The sequence below is a fragment of the Bombus impatiens genome, unplaced genomic scaffold, assembly GCF_000188095.3.
Source record: "Bombus impatiens unplaced genomic scaffold, BIMP_2.2 scf_0478, whole genome shotgun sequence".
Classification (NCBI taxonomy): Eukaryota; Metazoa; Arthropoda; class Insecta; order Hymenoptera; family Apidae; genus Bombus; species Bombus impatiens.
In genome coordinates, this window is record NT_176897.1 from 120,657 (window position 1) to 136,052 (window position 15,396).

Genomic DNA, 15,396 nt, shown 5'->3' on the forward strand with positions numbered 1-15,396 from the left:
AGGAGCGATCGTACCTCATACAGAGACCCCGTGCAACAAGGAAAGACACGAATCGACGCGTCTTTCTTTCTTCTTCTTTGCTTCTTCTTATTCGACCGCATCGTCTCCTGCATCTTGTTTTTCGCCATGTCGCTCGACTCGGACAGTGCTTGGACAGGGGACAGCTCGCGGATCAAGATCGTCCGAAATCCGTAGCGAGAACGAACCTTTCTCGCAATGAGCACGATCTTAAAACGGAATTCTGCAAGATTTTTAAGCCATTGAGTAATATAGCCTGGTCGATAATTTGCCAAATAAGCACCATCCGCGCGAATTAACCTGTCCAGCGTCAAGATGTCGAGCGTTTATTAATTTAAACTCCAAATGCTAAAATCTCAGCGTTATTTTTTATTCGTTGAAAATGTATCAGATTACGTTCTTCGTGCTTGAACGATTAAACGATCTTTTGTTATATTACGTTTATGTGGTGAATCGTAGGTTCGAAAAAAGACACGTTTCGTAAAGGTAGAACAGAAGAGCAATTTGTTGCTACCGTAACACGTAACAATGAACAAGATATTGAATTAACATAGGAGTTCATTGCGTTGGACAGGTTGGTCGCACAAAGAAAAATTGTAACGAACTGTAAAAATGGCAGCAAAGGTATTTGAATATCTGAAACACCTTTCTTCTTTCTTTTTCTTTTCTCTGTTCCACTGTCTCGTTGTTTTTCTCGCCGATCAAAAAACAGAAAAGTTGCGTCACGCGAAAAGAAACGACCGATTGAAATCTTCCCTGCGCCTGACAATCCGGCCAGGGACGTGGTCCGTTCGGGTAACAAGTGGCGAACGGTTATACGCGTTACACGAACGGTGTTTACCACGCCGCAGGGACGCATTTAACGCTCGAAGATTTTCAGATACATGCGCAAGCAGGGAACCCATGCGAGTTGAATTAATGATCTTGGCTCGCAACGCGTGGGTTATTTTTATTTATTCGAAACACGATATAATTAAACGAGAAAATCTCACGATAGTTGCGTTGAAAGATATCGATGCATCCTGAAATATCAAGATACTAAGATATAGAGTGGAACAACTTATAGGTAAACGCGAATAAACGATGTAGAAATTAGTATTCTCGGATCGTAGAAATTTGAAGGATAGAGAAAATGTCGAGTGTCGTAAAATTGGAGATTCGTAAATACGTAAAATTGATAAAAACGGGAGGGAATTGGTCGAGTGGAAACGCTGCGTTAAAAGATGTTGCCAAAGCATAACACCGCTCGAAAAACAACGCATTGTGCAATATGTACGTGGACCGCATGCGGCCCTGGAGGCGCACTTATGGTACACGTAGGTGAATGTCGGGAGAGAAATCATACCGGCAAGGACGACAACGAGCGAGAGGCAGAGGGTGAACGAGAAAGAAACGACGAGGGAAAGAGAGACAAACCACGCCCGACTCATCCCGACTTTCTAGAAACCGAAAACTGGATCGTGGCCGGCGGCATGTGGATCTCGACCGATCTCTGGTAACGTCAGTCGGGCTTGATTCACGTAACAGATGTCAGTCTTTAAGGATCGTGTGCCCCGCCTTTTCTTCTTCTTGTTTCGACTGCCGTTCCACGGAACCAGCTACCGTTTCCCGTGGACATTACTCACGAAGTCGCTCGGAGAAACTCCACCTTTCGGGAGATAAAGCGGTGCCTCGGGCTTGCTCGAGGGAAACGAAATTCCGAGAAGTACGCTCCGCTCGCGATTAAGTTACCGGAAATCTGTGAAGGGAGAAGGAGCGCGCGCTCTCGTCGAAAGCCTCACGGTCGATTAAGCGGCAGCGGGCTCGTTAAACCAACATCCACCAACTACCAAACGTTCGAATTAACGACAGACAGAGATTCTGTTCGTAAAAGGCGTCTTTAAGATCGTGTTATCTGCCGTTGGACGCGTTACGTCGTCGTCGTCGTCGTCGTCGTCGTCGACGTTGTATCCCGTGAAAAATCTGATTAGCACACGCGAGTTTCTCCGGCTGGCTGACTCGGATGGGAACAAGGGAAAGTACGATATGTAAATCGAACTTAATCAACGACATCTAGACGGATGACGCGTCTCTATGCCTATCGGCTCTCTTCGCAACGAATACGATTCGCGGAGAACGCGAGGAAAGCAACGGGAACGGTCCAGTTACTATCTCTTATCGTTGGAATTCAGAATTAGCGGCTTTCTCGCTGTCCATCGATAATTCCGGTAATAAAGGCTAGGAGTGTCATTAAAGAAGCTCGAGAGAACCGTTTTCCCGGTGAGGAATTTATCTCGGTTTTTGCACGCAACGATGGGTTAACGACTCGCGAACGAAACCGTTCGGTCGTTCTGGATCATCGAACATCGTCCGGGAGGGATCGCTGTTTCCGAACCGTTCGGTACACTTTCGATTCCAACCGAACACCTAACAGTTCTCGTCGCGTTCTCTATACTCGTAATTAACGCTTTTCACTATTGTCGGTCGCGAGCTTTTTGCTCCTGCTCCTTTTACGCCGGAACGGGGTTCTTGCACCGTCGCCGACTCCTCCTTTTCCCTCGGTCCCCTTCGCTCCTCCGCCTCGTTCCCCTTCCCCCCTCGCCCGTCACCAACCCTGTCACCGGCGGATTTCTCTTTCGTTGGAACTGGACAACCAGCTGAAGATTAGCTTCTTCGGTAACTGGATCGGCTCGCGTGAAACGACACCGGCTGTGAAAGGATTCTTCGATTTCTCGAATTAGCGAGAACTTCCTTCGTCGAAGATCGATCGAAGAATTCGATTAACCTTCGGCAGAGCGAACGACGGTGGAAAACGAAACGGGCGAATTTCGTACAAAATGATACGCCCAGCGAAGACTTTAACGCGCGCATAAGTAACGATTTACGCGCGGTGATTTCGATGCCAGATAAGGAAACATTAACGCGACAACCTGTCTTCGTTGCAGCATGTATCGTATAACTTTCTTGCGATCTCTGTTGCACGAGCAGTGTGTTTATCCGCTGCACCCCAATTCCTTTAAACGCAGTTGGATTATAAAATCGTAATTTAAGAAATAAACCAGCTTTTTCTTGTTGATTCGCTCGAGCGATTTTACATTACGCGTGTACGTTATACGCAGACGGACCTGCCCGGAGATCGGTTTCGTAAGATCGAAATCAAAATCAAGAGAATACGATGTCCGTTGATTAAGATAGATAGCACGTGCTGTAAAAAGAAGTTTGAACCAACGGTTAACACGTCGATTATGTCACTGGCTATGAATCTCTCGTATCACGTGTCTCGTTTTAAAGCTAGATCGTTGTACGTTCTACTAGAGTTCCGTTACACGGAGATCGCATACTTAAGAACTTCGTATACATCCTCGTAGCTTGTTCCTCGCAATCTTTCATGGTAGAAATCGTTGGTGATGTACGTTCGACGCGCGTTCGTTACCAAAGTATCTCGATATCGTTCAGCGTGACGTCAATACACGAAAACGCGAGCAATTCGAACGATCGGAAGATTAATTTCTACGGCTTCGAAAAACGTGTCGCTATCATCGCCTCCGGCTGAAAGAACATTCATCACGATATGGTTGACGCTTTGATGTATCGCGTTCAGTTTCGTAGGTTACTTAGGTAGATCTCGTTTTGACGTATAGGATAAGTTCGTGTACCTGGCAGAAACGAAAACCTTTCGGTAAATCGTATCAGTTTTTGTCGGTGATCCGAACGAGACGTGTCTGGTACGATACTTGCATTCTTTCATTGTAAATTTGCTCGTTGTCGCAGCAACGAAACAACAATGAAGATTGAAAATTAAATTGCAATGTAAACGTTCGATTTTCGTTTGAATTTATTTTCAGTGACTGTAAAGAATTTGTCGGTCGTTTCAGATCATTCCGAGCGACGAGCAGGAGCAAAGCCGAGGGTGACAGAAGCGGTGTGATGAGCGGATATCTCGGTAACATTCCCCTGCCCCCAACGTTGTTGCACGACCCGAAGTACCCTCCAGCCATGCGGGAGAAAGACTCGAGTCCGAGAAAAATGCCGGGCCACATCAGCCCGAAGCAAGCCAGCATCTATCCGTTGAGCGTTCGCGTGCCGGACGTTGAAGAATTGCCATACGATTTGAGCCACGGCCACGGTCGTGGCCTGTCGAGTCCCACGAATCAACAGCAACACCGGCAACAGCCGCATATGAGTCCGGCGGCTAGACCACCTCAATCTCATCATCAGGAGGATCTCGACTGCGAACCGTTGGATCTTCGCGTCGATCACAAGAAGGAAAGACTCACGGACGAGAATCAGAACGAGATAGAGGTTCTGAACCAAAATAGTCTCGGCGGAAGTCTTCCCTATCATACGGTTCTGTTTCCTCAGCATCATGCCGTTCATCCGTTGGTCCTCGAAGCCATGTACCGGTCGCACCATCACAGTTCGTCGGTACCAGATCTGCCTAAAATCCAAGTGCGGGCGTTACCGACCATGGTACCATTGCCACCGAACAGATTCTCTTCCACCACTTCCTCCACGTCGTCCTCTTCCTCTCAGGCTGCCGCGAGAGTTCCGAGTCCCTCGAGTGGCCAGCAACATCAGCCACAGCAACAAAGTCACTCGAGTCAACAGCAGCAGCAACAACAGCAGCAACAACAAGCTTCCAATCTTCCACCTTACTCCATCAGCGTTCAAGCCGGTCTAAAGCCGAAGGACAGATACTCGTGCAAATTCTGCGGTAAAGTGTTCCCCAGATCGGCGAACCTGACGCGGCACCTGAGGACGCACACCGGCGAGCAGCCGTACAAGTGCAAGTACTGCGAGAGAAGCTTCAGCATCTCCAGTAACCTTCAACGTCACGTCAGGAATATCCACAACAAGGAAAAACCGTTCAAGTGTCCGCTGTGCGAACGATGTTTCGGACAGCAGACCAACCTGGACAGACACTTGAAGAAACACGACGCCGATGGCCCAACGATACTGGACGAAGTTAGATCGAGGTACCACGGACAATTGCCGAGAGCGGACGAGTCTTACTTCGAAGAGATTCGCAGTTTCATGGGCAAGATCACCTCGCAGAGACAAGGAATACCGTACTTCCCTGGTCTGCTGGGTCATGGAGGAGACGATTTCAGGAACGACAAACAACAGCTTCAGCTGGAAGAGAAGAGAGGCGATTCTTCCTACTTCAGCGACAGGGATAACCTGAGCTCGAGGTCGAGCAGCACCGCCAGCAGACCCGAGAGCGTGCAAGAGGAGCAACGAGAAGTTAATTCCCCGCCATTGTCCCCTGGAAATAACACCTGAGTCGGGGAATCCGATCGTACGTCCGACGATTTCTCGTCGGGTACGATTAATTAGACATCGAAGTATCCCCGAATCGATACGGTTCCTTGGGATTCCAAGTTTCGTCGATACGTCGCCATCCGTTCGGTGGACGACCGAACCCATCGCTCGTGAATAGCGGCCCGTTTACCCGAGGACAAAGTATCGATCTTACCGTTGACGAATTACTTTTACGCAACGGACTTGTTTCGCTAATTTCACATTCTCGTGTAATTCTAACTCTTGGTAACTAGAATTCATCGTGTTCAGACGTTGATCAAACGAAGAGGTGCCTTACAGAACGTGCCTGAAATGTTTTCCGAAGTATTTGATGCGCAGAGACTTACAATTAGCCGAGGCAGACGATAAAACTCGACTTTAAGTAGTATCTTAGTACCATTAGACGTCAGATTATTACGTTCCAGTAGGGCAAGGTGGACTAATAAAATACGTGCAATTCCGTTCTTAAATTAATCGACAAGGCAGTGTTATGGAAGGAACTATACTATCGTCGATCGAAGACAAAATTTTATATAATTCTATAAAGTACAATACCCTTCTGTACTTTGAAGATTAATTTACACGGAACGTGTATAAACGCGCGAGGGCTGACAAACTGTAACTCAATTCTCGTCGTATTCGTCCTCTTTTCTCGTCCAGCCGTTTTCAAAATTAGCAAGTTAGCGGAATCGCGTAGCTTCTCGTTAGAATATTCGCTGCTCGATTCGAAGGGCAAAGCTAGATAATTTCCAGCGATTGTTGCCAGGAACAGCCAGGAGACGAAATCGTCGAACAATACCAAGCACCACAGGGGAAATACCGAATGGCTGAAAACGACGCTTCGCGATTTTACGACCTAGAAAGTGAATTTTAACCACTCCATCGCCTCGATCCTAATCCGCGGTGTCGATCACCGACGACCGACTATGAAATAGAAATCGATGGGCGGATCCGTGCGGTCGTCGATCGTCCTCGGCCGGAAAGAACGAGAAACTCGATGCCCGCGACACGAGTCGTTAAGTTCTTCGTTGAGTTCGTCATCGAGGAAGTTGGAGACGCGACGTCAGAGCGTGGAACGGTTTTCATAAAGCAAGAAATCATCGAAAGAACGGGTTGTCTTGGCATTCGAGTTGTCCGCGGATCGTTATAGCCGTCCGTATCGTCGACTTTCATTTATCGAATTAGAAAAGTTGAACGCGCAGAGATTACGCAAAGTTTAAACCGATGAAACGATCATGCAAAGATGAAACGGATCAAAGGATTATGCAAAGATGGAGAAATTAACGGCGCACTTTAGGATGAATCTTACATCGAAGATAAATAACACCGAATACGTGGGAAAACACGCAGGAAAAGCAGCTTCCTGTAGCCGACCATTACCAGAACGACTCGATGAAGCTGGTAAAGGCGCCATAGGCCGGATCCCACACGATCCTACGTGCCCCTGGTTTCCTGCGGATGATCGCTGGAAACCGTACCCGGGGCGAAACGATCCGATCGCTTTCCGTTCGTGGTTACGAATTCATCTGAACTTTCTAATCGACGCGAGTGTACGGGTGGCGTTTCGACCTTGGGAGTAAGCGGGACCCGCTTCGATTAATTACGCTCGATCTAGATCGAACAGCCGGCCAACGGAGTACCGTACGAACGCTTCTAAAATTGGCACCGGATGGTTACGTGGGCGACTCGTAATCCGCTAGAAATCCGGCTGGTGGAAAGTTGGACGTTTTTTGCACTCATCTTGCACGGATTGAATGAAATTGGCCGGGTTTCGTATTTACGACGCGGTGGATCATTGAGCAACGACTGGGTGATTGGCAAGAGAGGAAACTCGGTGCGAGAAACGTGGAATCACGGTACCAAAGATCGAAACGGTAGCGAAACGAAAAATTCCGCGAGAAGATTAGCGAGGAAGGAATTTCGCTTCGGAAACATGGAAATTAGGGAAATTAAAGCGCACGAGAGTAGAGGGAAGCGAGTGGAAAAGCGAGAGGGAGGTTGGAAGCGATGGAATCGGCTGCCGGCACGGTACTAGGTGGCAATTTATCGGTACTTTCTACCATGTACCGACATTCACTGTAAGTAGCGCAGGTGCAGAGGTGCACGATATGGCGAACCACGCGGTCAGGAGATCATCTTGACCTTGGTAAATACGATCGACGAGCGATTAAGCGAAAAGCGCGACGAGGAGAGGCCTGGGCGTATTCTTTCCCAAGGAATCCGAAGAAACGGTGGCGCGGAGGATTCGAGTGGTGACGCGTGAGAAACTATTTGCGCTTTCTAATTTGAAATGTCGGCGATCTTCTAAATTACAGGAGCCGCCGACTAAATGAAACGCGAACCTCGAACAACCGCGACCTTGATATCTAGCCGATAAAAATCGTCATCGACTGGCAAATGCAACGCATTGCAACAAACAAACGCGATAAAATCGTCCCTGGAATCGTAAACGACGGAAAAACTAACGTCGCTTTTGCTCGACGCAACTTTGGTAGGAAACTTTGCAACTAGAATTCTACTGAATGTTGAATACCAATAACCGGAAGATTGGCGACAGAGTTGAAACATTGAAATTTATTTCACGATGCGAAGCTACGAAACGGTCGACAGGAGTTTGTCTGGAAGTCGGGAAATGGAGAGAGAGAGAGAGAGAGAGAGAGAGAAAGAGGCGGTGGAGTTCCTTTCGTCAATGCATCAGCATGCGCATCTGGAATCGGAGGATCCGCGCGCGGCATGCAACGACGTGTGTGTTCACAAAATCCATTTTAAGAGCGAACCGATTTCGTAAGGAGATCGATGCAACGCGTTACGAGGACGTGGCCCGAGGTGTGACTAAGCTTCTACGGTATAGATATCTCTCTCCTCCGCGGCGCTACGCGAACGAAGCCTCGAGAGAGGATGGCAGGCCCTGTTTTTCTTGCCTCACGCATACGATCCCGACCGACGATGGCCTCGGACCTCTGTTGCGTTACACTTTTGCCACGCCCCGATCGGACGGGCAAGCTCATCGCGAAAGTGAAACGCAATAAAAGAGTCACATCGAAGCGAGAGAGTCTCGACATCCATGAAACGTTAACAGAGAGATACAGCCGAGAGAAGGAACGAACGAATCGACGAGTCCTCGCGGATCCAGACGAAGAGAACGGTGGACGAACGTCCGAACGAGGAGAAAGAAAGATCGATCGAAACCCACGAGCCTTGGAAATCGATTTCCTCGCCACCTCCCACAGTCACCGATCCGACGTATTTCGACCGAAATTCCGCAGTCGGTTTAACTCGTCGATCCCCGATCCCCGAACCCCGATCCCGTTGCACGTGCTACTCCTCGAATGTCTCCTCTCCCTTCTGTCTTCGTTTCGTCTTCAGAAATCAACTCGTACGCGAGCGTATACTCGAATAAAGCTAACACCGCGATTCTGCTCCTCTCGTTCTAAATCGTTCAACGTAATAGCGAAGCGAAGCCACCACTTTCCAGAAAAATACGCGAATCTCCGTTTGGAGTGGTCGCTAGTTTCCACGCTAGGCGATCCGTCGACCAGTTGCCTGAAAAAAAAAAAGAGGCCGCGAAATTTCTCGGAGACGAGTCTATCCACAAAATCGCGGCGTGTTCTCACGTCCGAGCGCCGGTTTTTTCGATCTCATCTCGTTCCAGTTTGCACGCGTGATTTCACTGGACAGGTTAGCACGATTCGAATTACGACAGCCTGTTGTTACGAGGACAGGGAAAAACATCGTACGAAAAAGATCCGACGCTTTGCAAACCCTGCTAGAAATTGCGATTCCATCGTGGTGTTGGAAATGCTCGCTCTTACCTTTCGATTTCGAGACGCGATTAGACGGATTCCCCGGCTCCTGTTTTCCAATCATTGTATATACGTAAGAACGCGCGATATTTTAGCGATACGAATCGTATTAGCGAATTATAATATAATAAAATACACGTACCTATATAGCTGCTAGAATTTGAAACGAGGCTCAATTTAGTTAGTCGAAGTCGTCGCAAAGGTATTAGTTCATCGCGCATCGGCGAGTTCCGCGAGATCTAAATACGAGCGTTATCGTTCCGGCGACAAACCGAGACGAACTCGTCGATGGGCGAATCGCTAGAAGCAGCTAATCCCGCGAACGATCTGCGTGCAATTTCAACGAACGATCTCACCCAAACGCGTTCGTCTGTCGAGCATCGACTCGAGGGAAAATCAGTGCGCGAAATGCATCGAAATCGAGTTTGCTTGAAACGACGGGGGTGATAGTTCTCGCGCGTCGTCCTACTCATCGCAACTAAACATAGTCAGCCCCGCGCAACGTGTACCAGGCGGATCGTGAAAGAGTACCGTTTTAATGATATTGATATATATATACGTATATATGTATCAAATAGATATATATATATATATAAACATAGAGTTGTATATGCAAAATGGATATAAATATAATATATATGTGCGTGCGTGTGTGTGTAAATCGCACGACGATTGTGATTTCACCGAGGTTACCGAGTTATACGTATTTACCGTTTAGCCAGAAACAGGCGCCGCGCCGCCAGCCGACCAAGCTATCAAGCGCTCGTTACCTTTTAGAACCGCTAGCTCGTAAGTGTGCGCAGGTGTTGTCCATCCACGCTCAGTTTTGTCTTTTATTTTCCTTTTTCCTTCGTCTATATATTTTTTTTTTTCACATAGTCAAATTTCGATAGGGCGACCCAACGCCGATCGAATCGCAGGGATCGCTGCCACCACGAGATCGACGAATCCTTTGCCTCCATATGTGTCGCGTCCCTTCACCTTTCGTTTCAATTGTAAATTTGGTTGCAATCGTAAAGTTGAACGGACGTTCGTACACGTTCGCTAGTGTGGATGATCTCGTCGCGAAAACGAAAGATATTACCGCTCTTTTCTTACGAACGATTTTCCTTCTTAAGTGCTCCTACTTTATACTTAAGTTAAAAAGAACACACACACACTGTCTGTTTTAGCCCCCGTAGTCGCGCGTCCTGTAGAACATAGTGGTGAACTGTATATATGTTTATATGTAATATTCGATTTGAAAAAATATATATATGGATGTACACATACAGAGAAAGAGAGAGAAACGAAGTTACAGGTGGAAATTTATTTTAAAGAAACTCTCGTCGTACTTGCGTTTACTTTCTCCGCTCTCTCACGGCGTTTCTGCCGCCTATACGTATACCTCTGCGAACCTTTCATTAAACTCCCTATTTTTGCGTCCCTACAATTTCGCGAGCTTCTCCGTGATTATGAGACGCGATTAAAAGAAAGTTAAGACTTCAAAGACGAATCAACTTGCCTTTCTCGATGCAACGGAATTATCTAATAATTCCTGTTTCCTTCTAACGCGAGAAAAATCCGAGCATTTGCAAAGCAACGGTAGATGCGTAGATCTGACGAGTCGAAAGTTCAAGTTTTTCCGAAGATGGTCGCGATCGTGTGGTCAACGCATCTGAATCTTCGTCTCGATTTTTCTATTCTTCGTTCGCCGATTCTTCCAGATCCCCTTTCTATTTTTATCGTTTATTCGTTGATATACACGTAATGTAAAATTTCTTTTTTACCGGGAATATAATAATTGTAAAAATATAAAGATAAAGACTATGTAAAATTTCGACGGACGTCGAAGAATCGTTGCTTCCACCGAAAGATAATGGAATCGCACGATTCCGTGTCTATGAATGCGAATTGACGAATTCGAAGAAAAGACTCGTACGGATTAACGCGCTTAACGATACCGATCCATAAATAAAGACTCGCTCATCTCGACCAAACTTGGCCTGGAGGTGATCGTAACGAACAGGGAGACTAGGCCGCTTCGAGCTAAGTGGCTTCTTGGCCTCGCCGAGGACATGACTTTGACCCACATATCGGTAAACTACGCCAACCAGACTATTGGTACGAATTCTGATTGTTCTACTCGAAACGACGCTTAAAACGCCTCTCTAAAAAACCTATTCCACTGGACGTTCGTCGCTTTCGTAGAGAACTTTTTTGGTAAAAAAAAAAAAAAAATAAATAGCCACGATAGGGATAAAATGATAGATAGGGATAAAATGAAATTTGATAAATTTGCGATATTCGTGGGACCACTTATCCATGTAAATAGGTACTTTCCGTCTAGATACATTTGATACCGTAAATGCAAAATTCGCGTAATCTCGAGGACAACGCAACCTTGATAAGATCGACGATAAAGATGATTCGTCGCGTGTAGCCTTAGTGGTTCGATGAATCACCTACTACGGACAGCATCTTCTCCGGAATTGACAATGACGTATTACCTACTTAAGAAACTTCTATATTAGCCTGGCAAAAACGTGTGCGACACACGTTTAATCGAGATGACGCCAAAGTTCATAAATCGAATGCATCGAATAGTTCCTTTTTATAAATATTAACAACTTTTATAAAAGAGCCAGCCATACATTTATTTACAAATATTTCCTGTAGAAATAGCCGTAAGTGAATTATGAAAGTAAAAATTCGTAAATTAAATTTCTATTAGAAATAATTTGTACAAATGTATCGTGTTTTGAGATAGCGTTCGATATAAGAAAATACCGATGTTATTATTTCCAAGGAATCGATTCCAATAACCATTTCTGATCGATGTTTTTTGTACAAGCTGCTATCACAGGACCCTCGTCGTTCTTTGATTGCAAACACATTCCGGAAGATACGTGCACGAAAGTCTTCGACTAAAAAGGACAAAATAAAGATTCAGAATTTATCCAAAGCTTATAAACGAATACAGGTAAAAATTCGAAACACACTTGTTCGTCATATCGCCATTTTTGTCTATCGTTACCGCTACACGCCATTATCTTAACCTTTGGTGTCTTGTGCTGGGTGTCATGGTCGGGTGCATCCAAGCAGACGCTCTCATCGGTCATTATAATTCCATCCTTCGTCATCACAAACATTTGACTAAGTATTGGTCGTGGAAGGCACGTTTCAAGGACTGCATATCCCGAAGGTTGAGAATACGTCCCTTTCGCGGTTGGTCGCATAATGCATTTGTTCGATGAAATATGCAGAATCTGAAATATATCGTAATGAAAATACATGAATAGTTATTACGATGATTTAACGTTTAAGCTTTTTATTTGATAATAATTTTAAATTTAGATCTACCCGTCCAAAGAAACGGTCGTCTTTCGGAAAGAAGTGTTCTGGCCATATATTATTCAAGTACCACTCGAAGTTCTTACATTGTAGCCTCTTACGTAATTCCAATCTACCTCGAACTGGTTGTTTGTCTCTTAATCTAGCTGCCTCTGAAAGGAGACGTACAGTGAGCGCTTAATTCATTTGTGAAACAATCTTTTAAAGAAAGTTTAATTACCTGTATTAAATTTAAAATAAAATTCTGCCCATTCGTCCATCCAAACCAAGGCTACTCTAGCGAGATTCCCATATAGAATCTCCCCGACACCGCCTGGGAACGTATACGGTGAGGATTTTCGAAAGAGATGCCCCACGTGAGAGCAGGGAGCGATCTCGATGCTACCGCCGCATTGCCATACTCGAAAAGATAATTCCAAATTTTCACCGCCCCAAATTTTCATTTGATCGTCGTAACTCCCTAGTTCAAAAAAGTAATTTCGATTCATAGAGAACAATCCTCCAGCCATGGCGGGTGTTCTGAACGGTTCGACGATATTTTCACGCCTCTCTTTCAACAATCGACCGTTTAACGTTAGCCAGCGAAAATGCAAATCCCAGTTAAATGCACCCCAGTGTAACTCGAAAGACCTGCGATATTGTATTGTTATTTATTTAATTGTCAAAAGATGGTGAACATAATTATATCTCACCGTGTATAACTGAAAGTATCGTCATTTATTATATCGATAACAGGTGATACTACCCTAGTTCTATTCTTAGCAACCGCTTCAAGTAAGGGTTCCAACCATCCTAAAACATATTGATGTAAACGTCGTAATAAAAAATATATCGTTTTATCGTGTATGTAATGCTGTATTTATCATAAAAATATTAACAAAAGAGCTTACCTACCAACCGTGCATTCGCAATGTGCGTCAAGGAATGTGAGGACTTCCCCTTTGGCTCTGTTGGCACCTAGAAGCCTCGCATTCACTAATCCTATACGTTTCCTGGAACGAAGAACCTTAGTGGAAACTTTTAAATTCTTTACATGTTCATCTAACGCGTCCTTCAAAAAATCTAACAAACAAGAAATTTGTTTTTTAAAGCATGTACAAAGAGAGAGTATTAATAAAAGATATTATTTGTTTACCTCTGTCACTATTGTCATCAACGAGAATAATTTCTTCTAACAAATGCCTTGGCGATCTATTAATTACGCTATATACAGTCCTGAGTAACGTACTCCAAGCTTCGTTATGGAAGACGATAATTATCGACGTTTTCGGTAAGTTACCTACGTTCATATATCGTGTTACGCACCTGCAATCGGTAAATTACCTACTGCTGATATGTTATAGATAAGATAAATATCCAATAAACACATTACCCTTTTCTTCTAACATCTGGTAGAGATCGATTCAATGGTATTCTATCACTAGCCATCAAATTAAATCGATTGATTTGAAAAAGCTGCTGCATTTTATAAAAGTCTTTCGCCGGTACAAGAACCGGGTTGCCATTCTTTCCCTCAAATGGCCGTGGATCGAACATATTTTTGTTAATGAGATCTATTAATGAAAAATAGAAGATACGACTGAATTCGTTGCTATTAAATACGAATTATTACGTATTTCGTAATTTACCTTTCGTAATATTCGGAGCTTTCATTGGATCCACAGAATCTCCAATATAATGCCCTACTACTACATGTACTCCTTTACGATCTATGTAATCTCTTTGATTGTCTAAGAGCCTAGGAATGAAAAGAAGGTGCAGAACGAAATTACAGTATTGAAATTGGTAAATTCATCTACAGTGATTAATATTCTATTCCAATTATTTCTCGAAAAGAAACAATAATGTTCCTTTTTAATGATATTTTCAAGAATTTTAATTACGAATTTTCATTTTCGTAATCACTTACCGAAGTGAAACGTAATCGTTAGGAGAATCTTCGTCCTCTCGCCTTTTCCATGACCAAACGAAGAATATTCCCATCAAAAGAGCAATCGAGAGAATGATCGACCACGCGCGACAAGACTTTCTTAGTCGTGGCCACATCGTGATCCTCGTTGAGAGAACGCTAAACTTAACTAATTTTGAAAATAACTACACATCTATCTCATTATGGAATAGTTAACTGTTATCGTTGAAGCCGCACTTCCGTTATAACATACTTTTCATCGCGGGTCATCGTGAAAAGTAATTACGATGTCTACCTTGAACTGGAGAACATTACGAAAGTTTCGATAAATGTTCGTGCTATTATTTAAGTAATTTCTATAAAGAAAAGTTCCATTTACTTTATCATTACGCAAATTACAATGAAAGTGAAAATAAGAAGAAAATACAGTCTTCGAGGTTTGTAATCAATTTTATAGTTTACCTGAATTCGAATCAAAAACGCATCACGAGTTTTAGCGGTGGAGTACACGGAATGCGCTGAAATGATTTCAGATATGTGTACATATGTATGTACCTCACAAATACGTATATGACATCGAGAAGATGATTCCTGTCGTTATTTCTATACGATAAACACTATTTTTTCAAGAAATAAAAAATTATCTCACTGTCAATGGGTACTATTAGGATTCTATTGAATTAAAATAGCGCACAGAAATTTATATTGCGTGCATACTGCCACAGATTCGACGACTGGAATGAATTCCAAGGAGCTAGGACGCTATGAATAACGCAGTGTTGTATCAAAACACTTTGTAACCCCACATCTTCAATTAAACACGTTTAAAAGAAAAAAATAATTTAAAAAAAGAAAAGTACAATGTGAATGACGGATTTGGTATTTTATATCTGTAAGCAGAGTTACGTCTATTGGATGTATTACTTATTTCTTATGCAAAAATTCTGTATTATATAAATTATATGTACGTTCAATTTCATATACAATGTATCTCTTCATATATTTTATATTTCCGATCATAAATTGATGGTTTATACAATTTGGGAAATACAA

General features: G+C 44.1%; 2 protein-coding genes across 3 annotated transcripts in view; one reads left to right on the forward strand and one right to left on the reverse strand.

The window, feature by feature from the left end:
• Positions 1-9,050, forward strand: part of LOC100748733 (MDS1 and EVI1 complex locus protein EVI1-A-like) — a 22,004-nt gene extending 12,954 nt beyond the window's left edge. The window contains exon 2 of the mRNA XM_003490833.4: positions 3,873-9,050. Within this exon, the coding sequence (XP_003490881.1) occupies positions 3,925-5,280 (1,356 nt within the window). The 5' untranslated portion in view covers positions 3,873-3,924 and the 3' untranslated portion in view covers positions 5,281-9,050. The remainder of the gene's footprint in view (positions 1-3,872) is intronic.
• Positions 9,051-11,711: 2,661 nt separating this feature from the next.
• Positions 11,712-15,155, reverse strand: LOC100745986 (polypeptide N-acetylgalactosaminyltransferase 13). Of its 2 annotated transcripts, none has more exons than XM_024368758.2 (11): positions 14,806-15,155; positions 14,344-14,644; positions 14,063-14,172; positions 13,807-13,987; positions 13,570-13,739; positions 13,329-13,496; positions 13,127-13,226; positions 12,655-13,064; positions 12,444-12,586; positions 12,083-12,349; positions 11,712-12,007 (listed from the first exon to the last, which is right to left on the reverse strand). In XM_024368758.2, the coding sequence occupies exons 2-11, from the start codon at positions 14,478-14,480 to the stop codon at positions 11,879-11,881; spliced, it is 1,815 nt and encodes a 604-aa protein (XP_024224526.1). In that variant the 5' UTR covers positions 14,481-14,644; positions 14,806-15,155; the 3' UTR covers positions 11,712-11,878. The 2 variants fall into 2 exon arrangements, with proteins under 2 accessions (XP_024224526.1, XP_003490858.1); XM_003490810.4 differs by having other exon boundaries at positions 14,344-14,699.
• Between the last annotated feature and the right edge of the window lie 241 nt (positions 15,156-15,396).